This window comes from Hemiscyllium ocellatum, chromosome 47 (genome assembly GCF_020745735.1).
Source record: "Hemiscyllium ocellatum isolate sHemOce1 chromosome 47, sHemOce1.pat.X.cur, whole genome shotgun sequence".
In the NCBI taxonomy this organism is placed as follows: domain Eukaryota; kingdom Metazoa; phylum Chordata; class Chondrichthyes; order Orectolobiformes; family Hemiscylliidae; genus Hemiscyllium; species Hemiscyllium ocellatum.
Window position 1 is genome coordinate 2,729,580 of NC_083447.1, and position 14,616 is coordinate 2,744,195.

Consider the following 14,616-nt stretch of genomic DNA (forward strand, 5'->3'; position numbering starts at 1 on the left):
CTCCAGTAACTAAAGGGATTTTCCTGTGACCAGAGGGTCAGTAACCAAAGTTCCAAACGAACCAAACTGCAAATTGGCAGAACAACACGTTATCTTCTACATGGGCAGCCTACATTCAACATTGAGTTCTCCAATTTGAAATAACCTCCCTCCCCATCCCCAGACTCTCTTCCCAGTCTTTCCCCATCCCTTCCACTCCTCCCTGCCACCAACCGGATTCATTCCTCCCATTGACCAACCAGGTGATACCCTCTACCTGTCTTCACCTATCCCCACTTCACCACCCTGCGCCCGCCCCCCCCCGCCACCGCCTTTCTCTGCAGCTCCCCCTACACCCACTCCCTGTCCTGAAGAAGGGTTACACCCAAAACGCCAACTTCTCCACCACCTGATGCTGCCTGGCTTTGTGTTCCTCCAGCCACCTGCCTTTTGACTTTGCAAAAGAATAAGGTAGAGCTGTGAAATGTTTTTACAGACCAAGTTATGATTTGGAATTTGATGCCTGAAAGTGGTGGGCGGGGGGGGGTGAAAATGATTCAAAACCCAACTTTCTGAAGGGGATGTTGGGCAATACTTGAAGAAAAATAATGCAGAGCTTTGGAGGAAAAGGAAGGTAGTGGGACTCATCAGAGAGCTCTTATCAAAGAGAAATCATGGATTTGTATTGGGCTGAATGGCCTCCTTTTAAGTGGCCCATTCAGAACAGCCACTTCCATTGTTTCTCTTCACAGATGTTGGCAACACACTGCCCATTTCCAGCAAGGTCCATATATTGTGCTTAATTATGATGGCCACATGCCTCACCCTCCTCTTCATTAAAACCTTGAACAAGAATTAATTGTACAGAAACCAACTATACTCTGCTGGGATGTCAGAGGGTATTCTCACATTCGTTAAGACTTTACATATCTAGATCTAATCTCCCTTCCCACGCTAGTTGTTTTAATCAATTTTAAGAATATATATTTAATAATTGAAATCTGTAGCACTAAATGTTCCTCTGTTTCAGTGGATGAAGAATTTGAGACTGTATCGACGCAGTTATTAAAACGTACCCAGGCCATGCTGAGCAAATACCGAATGCTGCTGTTCGAGGAGGCCAGGGTAACCATTTCTGCTTTTGCTTTCTGTGCACCGTCCTTGAAACTGGGGCATACAATCCTGGATATTTCCTGTACTTTGTTGGGGGAGGGAATGGGATGTAACATTTGTGTGGATCTTTCAAGCTTTCTGGTACTAAGTTAATATTCAGACGAGACAAGTTAAATTGATGTCGCTCTCTGGGTAACACGAGTGAAGTGGGTTTTGGGGCCTCTGTCAGTCTGGTTCGATGTTGCAACTGAGCAGATCTGCCCACAATCAGCCTCTGAATTAAGGCTTTCACTGAGAGGGCAAAGAGTTGTGGGAAGGGTTTTACAGTAGGTATGTGTGTTATTGTAACATCTCATCTGAGACTGCAGCTGAGGAATCCTGGCTCAGGGGAGCTGCAGAAACCCTGGTTGCTTTGAGCCAGTGTCTAACTCTAGCTGGCTGAATAGGGCCCAGCCCACAGACCACTGACGAGGAATGGGCATGTTTGTTCCTGGTGTTCGAAGAGCAGCCAGGGAGGAGATTATCATGAAGATGTGGGTGTACTGTACCTTTTAAGAGAGTGAAAAGCTAGCAGAACTACCTGACAGCATCAGTTGTTCTGAACAAGATATAATGCAACCTTTTGGTCCAGCAGCTAGTGTAGCTGGTTGCCTGGAGACAAAAAAAAAAGGCAAATTCAAATTAGGCCAATCAGTTTAAATTAAACCCCGAAAAATACCAAACTCCATCAAGCCTGAATTGAGTATACTGACAATATTAAAAGCTAATGACACAATCTGACGTTTTGGAGTTATAAGACCGGGAAAAATTGAACAGTTGGGAGAGAACTACCAAGTCACCTGCATGTAAAGACTGCCTGAAAAATAGCTGTCTTAAAGGTATCTTTATCAATCAGTGACCTGTGAAACAGAAATCCCTAAGAAAAAGAAAAGAAGACAGAGAAAGATATAAAGAGAAGATTTAACAGCTGGCTGGTTTTGAAGTTTGAAATTTGGTAAATCTTCATCAGGGGTTTTATTGAACTAGTATTATAGAAGGGAAATTAAAGATAGGTTAGAGGAAGGAGTTAGTTAATTATTCTCTGTTATACTTTAAGAAATAAAGTTGTTAATTTTTACTTAATAGTTCTTGGCCTCTTGAATTTTCACAGATTACTGCAAGGGATAAAATTTTTGTGTTGCTGGTTTAAATTAAGCAGGAGGGGTCACCCCATGACGTAAGATTTGAGTCAGTCTGATTGTTATAAGAAAGTTACCACACACACCGCAGTGATCAATCAATTGGAAACCGAATAACACTGCTTTTTTTTTAACAAAAAGACAAAACAGACTGGGATCAGAGACTGTGCAACCGCATTGCGGTATTATGTAAAATTAGGGAATTGATTGGTATAAGCAGATGATTACGCTCCTCTCCCTCCCTGGGAAAACTTGTCAGGGAAAGAACAGCCAAACCTGAGTGATAAAAGGAGGATCTTGCTCCAGCCATTTTAAGTTCAATGATGCTCCGGTTGAACGGTTCTCAACCTCTGAGTGCCAAGTATATGAAAGTCTCCTGCCATTGAAATGGGTTCCCCAGAGACTGAAGGCGGACTGGTTTTTGCAGTCATTGCTCTGGTTTATCTTTAAGGCTTATTTTTCGAGGTAACTGGATGGGCAGCACAGTGGCTCAGTGGTCAGCACTGCTGCATCACAGCATCAGGTACCCAGGTTTGATTCTACCCTCAGGCAACTGTCTACATGGAGTTTGCGCATGCCCACCCCCCGTATCTGCATGGATTTCCTCCCACAGTCCAAAGATGTGCAGGTTAGGTAAATTGGCCATAGTACTCAGGGAAGTGTAGGTCAGGTGCATTAAACATGGGAAATGTAGGGTTATAGGGTAGTAGGATATGGGTCTGGGTGGGAAACTCTTCGGCGGGTTGGTTTGGACTTGTTGGGCCAAATGGCCTGTTTCCACACTTAAGGGATTCTGTGGTATGGCAACTGTAGCAACTAACACTTAGTCTTCTGACAAGGCAACTCTAACTGGTCAGTGTGTTGTATTTAAATGCCTTTGTTTCGGGAGGAGGTTTTTCTCCCCCCTCTCTTGCATGTCTGTTGCTCCTCCTGCTCTTTATCTCCTTTCCCTCAGCTTGTTTCTCCTCTTAGGGCAATAGAGTATTTGTACTAGAGGGAGACAGAGCACCTGCAGCAGCCTGTGACTGGAGTGAGCAGTGTAGTACTCTCTCTGCAATGTACTGGAAGTGGCCAGGAGACAATAATCATAGCTTTCTGTTAGTTTCTCACATGGCAACAGTGGACAAAACTGAGGCAAGATTCAACTGAGAATCATTGCCCTGGAGTGTGTTTTAGTACGTACATTACACTCCACTCTGATTCTTCAGTGGGTAATGGTTTTCAATCAGCAATGAAATTGTCTTTTCTTTAATTTTCAGAGATTGAGTCCATCAGCTGAGATGGTGATGATTGACAGGATGTTTATCCAGGAAGAGAAAACCTCCCTTACCACTGACAAGCAGCTAGCAAAAGAGAAACCTGGTAAGACTGTTCATTGAGGACACAACTCTCTCCTTTTCAAATACCGGATCAGTTGAGGGCTGGTAATCAGTCAGAAACCTTCCCATTCTGAGCTGGTCCATTCGCAAAGATCCTGCTCAATTGTATTGAAGCCAGTTGCTGATTATCTTGCAGTCAGTGGCATGGTGCACGCAGGAGATGTTGCGGTGGTGTAGAGATTGGGACCAGTTCAGGTGGTCCATATTCCTCTGGTTAACTCCACTTGGTTCTAAACACGGATAAAGATGGAAAAAATGGGCCGCAGAAGGAGGAAAACCTTCTCCACTTTTGATACTCTTTACAATCATTCTGGGAGAGAGTGAGGACTACAGATGTTGGAGATCAGAGTTGAGTGTGTGGTGCTAGAAACACCTCGTGAAGAGCTGATGCTTGAAACAATGACTCTCCTGTTTCTCGGATGCTGCCTGACCGGCTGTGCTTTTCCAACATCACATTGTCCGACACTGTATTTGCAGAAGCAGCTTTCCCATTGGTGCTGCCAAAGAATAGAGCCACCGGCTTCAGATCCGCCAGACATCCTGAGTGTTTGGAGTTTTCATTCTAAGATAAAAGGTCCTCTAATGTCCAGTGCATGAGTAGGATTGAATGCAACAGGATTTCACCAAAAGTGGTGTCTTGGAGCTCTCCAGCCAATGGGTAAAACGCCCGTTATCTTCATTAATTTCATCCCATATAGGATTACAGCACTAAGAGCTCATTTGGCCCATTGTAACTGAGCTAACTCTTTGAAGGTGATATAGAACTCCCTTTTGAAAGTTAGTTGTTTTTATATTCATTCATGGGATGAGGACATTGCTGGCTAAGCCAGCATTTATTGCTGTGGGTCTGGAGTCAAGTGTAGGCCAGACCAGGTAAGGATGGCAGTTTCCTTCCCTAAAGGATATTAGTGACCCATATGGGTTTTTCCATCAATCGACAATGGATTCATGGGCATCATTAGACTCTTAATTCCAGATTTTTATTGAATTCAAATTCCACCATTTGCTGCAGCAGGATTCGAACCTGAGTCCCTAGAAAATTCCTGGGGTCTCTGGATTAATAGGCTAGTGATAATACCATGAGGCCATCACCTCCCCATGTAGTATTGAATCCTCCCACCACACCTCAGGCAGCAGTTTACAAACTATCACAGCTCAGTGGGATTTCTTTTGTTTGTTTTTGAAGAGAAAATCTCCTTCATCTTGTCTGTTGAATTATTTTGGCCATTATCGCAAAATTATTTGGAATGTCTGAAATGCTGAACATAAAGTTCACCAAAGGACTGAAACCTTGAACAAAGCACAAAATAAATTGCAGTTGTCAGACCAAAATGAAAAATGATTCTGCTTCTCTGATTACTTAGTAAGATTGAATTACACAACAGTTGTGTCAGCATCTGTATAGCTAGTGTAGGTAAGCTGCCTTCATTTTTATCACATCTTTATCATCGTAAAACATTATAAGGCATTTCACAGATCTACTTATCAGACGATGTTTGACAGTCACATGAGAAGCTATTGGGTCAGGTGGCTAAAAGGTTAAAATAGAAAGATTTTAAGGTGCGTGTTAAAAGGGAGAGACACATTGACATTTAGGATGAAAATTTCAGACCTTGGGGCAACACATAACTTCAGGCCCAATGGCTGATTCAGGTCACTTGATCATAAAATTCCTACAGTGTGGAAACAGGCCCTTCGGCCCAACAATTCAATGCCACCCCTCCGAAGAGTATCCCACCCAATCCATTCCCTTATCCTATTACTCTACTTTTACCCCTAACTAACACATCCCTGAACACAATGGGCAATTTAGCACAGCCAGTTCACCTAACCTGTACATCTTTAGACTGTGGGAGGAAACCAGAGCATCTGGAGGAAGCCCATGCAGACATGGGGAGAATGTGCAAACTCCACACAGACAGTCACCTCAGGCTGGAATCAAACCCCGGGTCCCTGGCGCTGGGAGGCTGCATTGCTAACCACTGAGCCACATGCCAAAAATTACAGAAGTGTAGATATCTCCACAGGTATGGTATTAGAGATTACTTGGAGGGAGGGATGATGTGGTGAATGACATGGGCATATCATTTTCATGTAAAAGACAGAAGGTTTAGTGGGGATTTAAAGAAAAACAATTTTGCCCAATGGGTGGCGAGGGTCTTGAGGTGGGAAACCTCACAATCTTTTTTTTAAAAAAAATTACTTGGATGAGCAAATGTCAGAGGTAGGTTCTTTATTCAGAGGGTGGTGGGTGCATGAAATGCACTGCCAACAGTGGTGGTAGTCAGATATATTAGGGACATTTAAGCGACTCTTGGATAGGCACATGGTAGATAATACAATGGAGGATATGTAAGTTGGTTTGGATAAGAGGTTGCCACAACTTCGAGGGCCGAAAGGCCTCCACTGTGCTGAGCTGTTCTATGTTCTATGAGCACTCAAAGGGTCATAACATTCAAGGCTATGGAGAAAGTGAGGACTGCAGATGCTGGAGATCAGAGTCGAAAGTGTGTTGCTGGAAAAGCCCCGCAAGTCAGGCAGCATCCGAGCAGCAGGAAGATCGACGTTTTGTGCAGGAGCCCTTCATCAGGAATCGGGATGAAGGGCTCCAGCCCAAAACGTTGATTCTCTTGCTCCTCGGATGCTGCCTGACCTGCTGTGCTTTTCCAGCAGTACACTCTCGACTATAATATATATTTGGCAGCACAGACCAGATGGGTAATAATGTATGCTTTGCCGTGGCGTTTGATTCTATGACACAGCCAAGGGATTTGAAAACAATAATGAGAAATTTAAGTAGGTGTTGCTGAAGGGGAAGGGGAATGATAACGGAGAAGTGAGTGTAAAAGTGTTCAAATTTAATTTCTTGTATTTTCTTGTCCCACTGCAGATGAATATGTGGCATCTTCCTCCAGATCCCACAGCCTGGCTACCTGTTCTCCATCCCCCTCCTGTAACACTTCAGCTGCTTCACTGGAAACCCCTCGGGCTCCCGGTACTCAAACAGCCACACAGATCCACCCGACAAAGTTGGTCATCAAGCACTCTGGAGCCTCACCTTCCGTCTCGTGGGCCAAGGACGGTGACGACGAGACTCTTCACACCCGAAGTCGGCCGCCTCCGATGAAGACGTACGAGGCTCGAAGCAGGATCGGGCTGAAGCTTAAGATCAAGCAGGAGGCAGGGCTTAGTAAGGTGGTTCACAACACTGCCCTTGACCCCGTCCATCAGTCTGTCAGCACGAGCTCAGTCATCAAAAGCACCGAATGTTTGGTGGCAACGAGCGTCAGCCAGATGAACGGGACTCTCGAACACGCGACGCCACCCCCAGCTGAGAACAAGCCACCTCGTAGTGCCAACTATTGTAAGCTGCCACCGCGCAAGACTTATCGGGAGAACGTGCAGTCACTATCAGCTGATCGAACTGCTGGGACCCCATCTCAGGGTGGGACTGTTAGGGTGGAGGACAGCAGGAGAGAAACAGTGTCCAAGTGTGAGGAATCTTCCAAAAGTGTCATAGCCACTTGCAAATCCGCAGAGAGTCCAAAGGTGAGAACTGCAAGAGGCAGACCTGAGGAGAGCGCAGTGGTCTCGAGTTTCAGTAGGAAGGCTCGAACACATACACACCACCTGCCTCCCAAATCGGAGGAGCCTCCTGGAGGAAGAGCCGAGGATGGCACTGGGGGACTCATGAAGGAACTGTCGGACGTTGAGGACGAGTTAATCATCAAAGCAGACCCTCCGGACGGGCCCTGGGAACTGGCACTCCCACCTGCCAAGCGGAGCAAGTCCGAGTCGTTCGACATGGACAATGCCAGTTTCTCCAGTGACAGCCCTCAGGATGACACGCTCAATGAGCATTTGCAGAGTGCTATTGACAGTATCCTGAACTTGAGGCAACCGCAGTCCGTGTCAGTCACTCAAAACCCAGTGTCGTCTCCGTACAATTCCTCAGAAATGAACTCTTCGCCCTTTTCCCCCACTCCCCACTCAGACAGCTATCTTGCACCCAATCACAACGGAGGCCTTGGAGCTAGAACTTACACTAGATGACTCAGTCTGTTCAACTCGTATTTTTCCCAACATTGGTACGATGTCTGTGCTGTGGAACCACAACACAGCTCATTAAAGAGAGAGTATCCCTTTATGTGAACCTACCGTTGTGGTATTTTGTAAGCATTGCATCCAAAACAAAAAAAGATCTTTCTCAATGCATTCTTGAGGCTTTTAACATTAGTTAAAGATGCAGTGATAACCGTCCAGTGTAACCTGTGATGAGATTGCCGACTCTCACATTGGAGCTTGTACCTGTTTTTTTAGCAGGTTGCTTGGAAGGGCCAGAGGCTGGGAGAAGGCACAACACAGTTTGCCTTTTGGGAGCCCTGTGTCCTTGCTTGAGTTCAGAGTTCAAGGGTGCAGCAACCTAAAGGTGTGATTCATAAGAGTTGGTTTGTGATAAATTCAAAGGCTAACTAGATGATTGACCAATGTACCTTAACCAAAAAAAAACAAATCCACATACATATGGTTTTCTCAGTCTTCCTTGGAGTGTGCACAATCGTTCTGATTGTGGGAACATTCATCAACCCGTAATGGAGTCAAAAGTGCCAGTACTTGTGTGAAATGGTTTCTCCTCCTTCCTATGGGACCTTGTATTTTCTCCTGTCTCCACCCTGGGAGGTAGACTTGGGATGTAACTTTCTGGTTTTCTCCTTGCCGCCAAATGTCATGTTGGCCCTTGTTATCAGCTGAAGGTCAAAGCTGTGATAACACGCTGATCTCTGTGAATAGGTGGAGGGGACCTATGTAGCATTGATACATACTGCAACTATATTTGAGCCACAATCCAAGTTCCCATGTCCCCCCGCCTCTACACAATCTGAGCTGTAATCTCTCATTTATATGTAGCATCATTCCCTTCAGTGCCAGCCTTGCCTAAGTTCTCAATTCCTTCTTAAATGCCCCCTTCCTCCCCTCAGCCACTGAAGTAACTACAGGCTTTGGCAGTAGGATGGTTTGGTGAAGACCCCTTTGGTATTGCAGTTGGTCACTGAATAGTGCAGAACCAACCTAGCCATGACTTTTCCAGAGTGTTTGAGTGTGTGGCCCCTGTGCATTTATGGTTTTGCCTGGCTGTTCTGGGCACATGACTTAAGGGAACTGACTAGTCCATGGCCTATAGAGGGACTATTCAGTCACTCTGTGGTTGCACAAGTTTGAATGAAGGTAAAGGACTCTGTTTTCGGAATTCCCCCATCTCTCTCAAACACTCTGCTTTAAGAAATTGTCTTGTTACATCACCCAGGGTTACCCAGTGTCACACACATGGGCGTGTCCCTGAGATTTTATTGGGACAGCTCCATTCCTCCTCCCTGATCCACTCCATTTGGTTTCCTGACATGTCCATCATCTCAGTTTCACGCCTGACAGTCCTCCTGTTGATCAGTCTTTCCAAGTTCACCACCTTTTCTGGAACTTCTCATGGCCTGTTAAAATGTCTGGGTTTATGTTGTATTAATTTCCCTCCTGAGTTATTCCCATCAGCGTGCTGCAGATAAACCTACAATTTCTAGAGACCCCAGGGCAGTGCTAGGGTAGGTTGGGGGGGGGCCAATTTTAAAACTCTCCTGTTTTGTTTCGAAAACTGAAGTGATATCAGGTTGCGTGAATGTTTTGGAGCTATCACTGATTTGGAGCAAGTGTGGATGTATCTCACTGCCTCACACGCAGAGGAAGCTTTATTCCGTAACAATTGATACACTCAAGAAGGGCCATATGTTTCTGCTGGGGAGGGTGCAAAATTTGCCAACGCGCATAACCTCTGGCAGAAGGGGGAAGACTGGATTAGAATTGGGAAGGGAAATGTAGGAAGTCAGCTGCAAGTTAATTGAAGCATTTTTCTGATATATTTATAATATGAATTCTGTTAATTGCTGTTTATCACAAATTAATTAGAAATGGGCAGCGTGTGGGTTTATTTGCTTTCAGAATTGAGATTGGTCAACTTAACGTCAAACTGTGTCAGCTTCAGGGATACAGCCAGACTAGGGGATGGGGGAATTCCAGGAGCTGGGCTTCTGCTGGTTCCTAATTGAATGTGTTTTGCTGTCTTCAATTGTTGTGCAACAGTAAAAAGGGTCAACTCCGAGGTACAGGAGGGAGTATCCCTGTTTTTATTTTGCTTTCTGAAGTAAGTTGGGGCATGGGGTGGGGGAAGTAATTTTAACAAGATCATGGCATTGGCTGTTTCAGGAGAGATGTTGATCTTTCTGCAGGTTCTGAGTTACATTTTCATCTGAGAAGAAAATCTTGTTTTTTTTATTATTCATTCTGGGATTGTGGGTTTTGTTGTCAGTGCTGGGGTTTGCTGTCCATCTTTAATTTCCCTTGAGAATTGCGTGGCGTAGAGAGACACAAGGAGTAAAAGTTGTTCCCAGATGTTGCCTCCAGTAGGGTAATTGACAAAGGAAAGTTATCTCGATGTCATGATTGTTCTTGTGTGAGTACAGCAGGACTTGTGTAAACATGCAGGATTCTGCTACCTGTTGCTTTAACAAGTACTGCTGGGGCAACAGAATTAAACACTCTGTCTCTCCATGAGAGATTATAACAGCCAGCAGCAGGGTTGGATCCTGCCCGTTCACCAGTATGATATGAGGTACTTTAATTAAAAAAATTGTCATCAGAGGCCCCAGTCTGTCTTGTCAGACTGTGCAAGCTGACTTGACATCTTCTGGCCCTCTGATACCCTACAGGTCCCAGTGGCCAACCACACCTTTGTGACATTTCACCTGTTTGTTTGTATGTCCCCCATTAGGAGTAGACATTTGCTTTACAGGTTGAAACGCTGGAATTTCTCGTACTCCACCACTTACATAGCCGTTATGATCGGTAAATTAATTTAAGATTCTGTTGATTTAAGAGATTAGCAAATCCCTCAATTCTCAAATGTTTTCAAAGGAGTTTGTGCAAACTTATTGAGACATTGTGATGTAAATTTCAGTAGGGGCTAGGTGGTTGCTTCTCTTGCCGAGTGTGTGTGTGTGTGTGTGTGTGTGTGTGTACTTCATCTGTACTTTTGCGTTTCTCCTTCTCTCTTCCCCCTTACATGACAACACACCACATCCCCTACCCCCATCCAAAACGCACGGGGAAGTACCCCTGTGTAGATTTTGAATTTTTTTTGTTAAATATATTCCTGATATAAGGACATAAACTGTTAAACTGAGGGTAGCCTGGTTAGCTCCTCAAATACAATATTAATTTGCCACCAGCTCCACAGATGGTCAGCATACATAATGTTTTACTTTAAAACAAAAAGAAATTGAAGTGAAGAATTTTGAGTGTTGATGATTATTTAAAGGCTTATTTCAGATGAACTATTAGTTTAAAAGAAGACCCTGCCTGGGAATAGGCGCTGGAGTCCAGTTAGGATAATTGTAAATGTATGATTTGGCTGTTAGGCTTTCAGTACTCTCTTTTAAACCATTTTCAAGTTGGGGGAGTGGGCAATACTGAATGATTGGAAGTCCCCACTGTGAAAACTCATTTCTTGAAAGAACTGTTGTGAATGTTAATTTTCTTCACACTTTTGGGCATGGTTTCATTATTCTGATCGGCGCCAACACTGTGTCCACGTCTTCAGTCTTTATTCCTTTTTTTTTCCCTCAATTAAACTCTCCAAATTATGTAAAAGCAAAATATTGTGGATGCTGGAAATCTGAAATAAAAAGGGTGCTGGAAAAAATAGTGTATCTCTCCAGCACTTTGTTTTTAATCTCCAAGTTATGTTCCATTTTTCTGTTAGAACAATACAAAACTTTGCCTTTTATTTTGGCAGCTTTAAGTGTCTGTGATTTCAAACAGACCCAATTTCCAGTGTTAATGAAATGACAGCATTATTTATAAACCTCATTATGGAACCCTGAGCTTTTTTTTAAACAGCGGTGGTATCCTTTTTTTTCGCTCTGTATTGGAATGGTCTTTTTGCAAAACTTGGACAGCAAGTGTCAACAAGCTATTTGACTGCAGAATGCCTCACGTGAACCAGGTTCTGACCTTGTTTGGTGCCCAGGTTCGTCTCTCCTATCAATAGGAGAAGATAGGAGCTGGGATCCTGCAGGACCTGCACCTTCTTTTAAATTTAAAGTCTGTGCCAATGAAACACAAGATTTATGTATTATAATCTCAATTATCATTTGTTTTTGCCCAAGGACTGAGGCTGTCAGGGTTAATGTCGATCAGGATGGAGTTAGCTAATTTCAGTGGGGCTTGGGCTAGGTTAGGGGAGAGGGGCAAAGCTGCCTTTTAGCAGGAGAGGGGAAGGGTGTGTTACATAAGTGATTCAGAATCATGCGCTGCAGGATCGTCTTCAACATTTTATTTACTGATATATCTGCTAAACGTACAAGCATCCCCTATTCTGAGGGTGTTTAACATGATGGCTGGGCGCAGCATGATGGAGAAATAGTGCTGTTGCTGTATCAGTTAGGATCAGAGTTGCAAATCTTCACCAGTGCCACAACACCCACCACCCTCCCTGCCGTCCTCTTTGACAGACTGTAAACTCTACTGTCTTCTGTTAAATCCTGGTCCTTAATTGGACTTTGTGGCCCCTTTTGAGTTGGATTCGTGAGTAAATACTTTGGCAAAGTTACAATGAAATGTAGAATGTTTTCCACCTTAAGACCCAATCTGTCTGAAAATGTGGACTGAATGCTGCACCTTTTCTAGTTTTAATTTTTTTTAAAAAATAATTTTCTTTCCTTCCCTTCAATGTTTCTTTCCCTCCATTTTCCTGTTAGTCTTCAGTTTCCTAAACCCCCGTCACCTCCATCCAATCAGTTCACCTCTCATCCCTCCCTCCCTTTTCATTCACATCTTCATGAATTTACACTCTTCCACATTGTGTGCCATTTGTGAAAAATAATGTGCCAATTATTATCAGAGTTCATTAATTGTCATTTTTAAAACTTGAGTTTGTTGTTGCCTTTATCAGTTTGGGATGCTGCAGAGTAATTCTGTACTTAACCCTTCCCTGTCCTAGGAGTATTTAATGGGGACAGTATTGGGAGAGCTTTATGCTGTATCTAGCCCTTTGCTATCCCTGTTGTGGGAGTGTTTGTTGGGGACCGTGTAGTGGGAATTATTTTCATCAGAAGAAACTGATGGTAGCGCTTTGGAGAGATATCCAGTGACCTCTTTAATTTAATTATGTTTTGTGGAGAAATTGAAAATGGCAACATTGCTTTTGTTTAACGGTTAGATGCATGCAGCAGTTTGAAAGCACATGGTTATCCTCCCTGTGTGTGGAGCTCCCATTTGAGAGCTTTGCTGAATTGTATCTTTTATCGCTGAAGTACAAAGGGGTCCCCCATTTATTAACGTCCAACTTCGGAGTGTGATCCCATACAAAGATGTAATTTTAAATATCCAACCTGTGAACATTTCCTGTACTTATACTGTCCTGCATCGTGTTCCAACTTCAAACAGACTCCGGAATGGAGCACGTTCACATCTGGCATTGCCTGGACAGTCCAGGGTTTGCTCTCTCCAGTGATCACCCAAGTTCTCTCCTTAATTCAAACATAAGCCACTTTTGATTGAAAATTCTGTTCTGGAAAGCAGTAGCAAAAATAGTCATCTCCAATGTTGCTTCTCTCTTTCCAACAAAGATAGTCAATAGTCCTTCCTAAATGTGTGCCACCCATTAAAGACCGATCCCATTCTAGTTTCAAGTTTTGTTTGACTTCTTCCCCCCCCCCCCCCTCAGAACCACTTATTGTCAGGAACTCCTTCTCTCTAGACTATTTCAATCCAGAACTTGCCTCGTCAGACTACTGAAGCTGTTATTAGTTTTGTTGCAGTTTGATTTTATTGACCGCCTTTGCTGTTCATTTGTGGCTGGTGGATGTCTGTTGTTGCATCTCTCCAGAGACGCCGCGGGTGTATGAAAAGGGAAGCGACGATTGAGTTTCATGCTGTGTCCGCAGGAACTTTGATCAGGATGCAGTCATTCCTCAGTGCCCAAGAACAGCTGCCTCTGTATTTAACCAGAAGCCTCTGTTCTCCCAGTGGAGGTGTTGGGTGTTAGTGAGATTCAGAGTATATTGTGCCATTTCATGTTAGTGCCACTATGATTGTAATTCAGGCAAAAGTTTGGGGTGATAGTTGCCTATTAGAAATCAGCATTAATTCCGAGTGCGTGTATTTTGTTATTGGGGTGAGCAACCACTTCATTGCTGTCGATTCGCCTGTGTCCTACTAACTAGAACACTCCTGAGTCGGCAGATTCAGCGAATACACACAAGTCCAGGTGTTTAAAGGGATACTGTCTCTTTTCAGCTGATATTAATTCTACCTTGAAACAAAAAAAATACGGAAAAATCTCTCGAGCTCCCCCACCTCTTCCCCCCCACCCCCACCACACCGCAACACACCACAAAAACCTCGCCTTTCTAACTGTGTCTCGTACCCTAACATTCCTGCAGGGGGAGGTCACAGAAAACAGTGTATTGTCCTCGCAGTGTTCCCTGAGTTTGGAGGGGGTTGGGTGGTGGGAGGGGTGGGGGGGGGGGTGGTAGGAAGAAGAGATGGGGATGTGAAGCTATCACATTCTGCCTATGCTTTTTCACCTGCAGACCAAGATGATTGTATATATAATATTGAAGAGAGGTCTCATCGATTTGTTATACTGTTTAAAAGGTTTGTTTTTGGAGAGGATATTTTCAGCAGTTATGTTCCAGGGGGCCTTAACCTGAGAATCATTCAAAAATAAAATAACTGTCAATGTCTGTCAATAATGAAGGATGGTGATTGAAAGTACTGTGACTTTTGATGTCTCCCTTCGCTGTACAAACCCAAGCTCCTACTCTTAAAAACAAGTGAACATTTTTGTACACATTTATATTAAGCTATTTATTAAACAAAATGTTTTGTAATAAACAAAAATCTTAAAAGAAGCACAA

The 14,616-nt window shown here is 43.9% G+C and overlaps 1 protein-coding gene across 4 annotated transcripts in view; it reads left to right on the plus strand.

Moving 5' to 3' along the window:
- LOC132836571 (BRD4-interacting chromatin-remodeling complex-associated protein-like) overlaps nucleotides 1–14,181 on the plus strand; it is a 128,024-nt gene extending 113,843 nt beyond the window's left edge. For all 4 annotated transcript variants that reach the window (XM_060855922.1, XM_060855923.1, XM_060855924.1 and 1 more), the window contains 3 exons: nucleotides 1,010–1,104; nucleotides 3,530–3,632; nucleotides 6,540–14,181. In XM_060855922.1, the coding sequence (XP_060711905.1) occupies nucleotides 1,010–1,104; nucleotides 3,530–3,632; nucleotides 6,540–7,702 (1,361 nt within the window). In that variant the 3' untranslated portion in view covers nucleotides 7,703–14,181. The remainder of the gene's footprint in view (nucleotides 1–1,009; nucleotides 1,105–3,529; nucleotides 3,633–6,539) is intronic.
- Nucleotides 14,182–14,616: the final 435 nt, after the last annotated feature.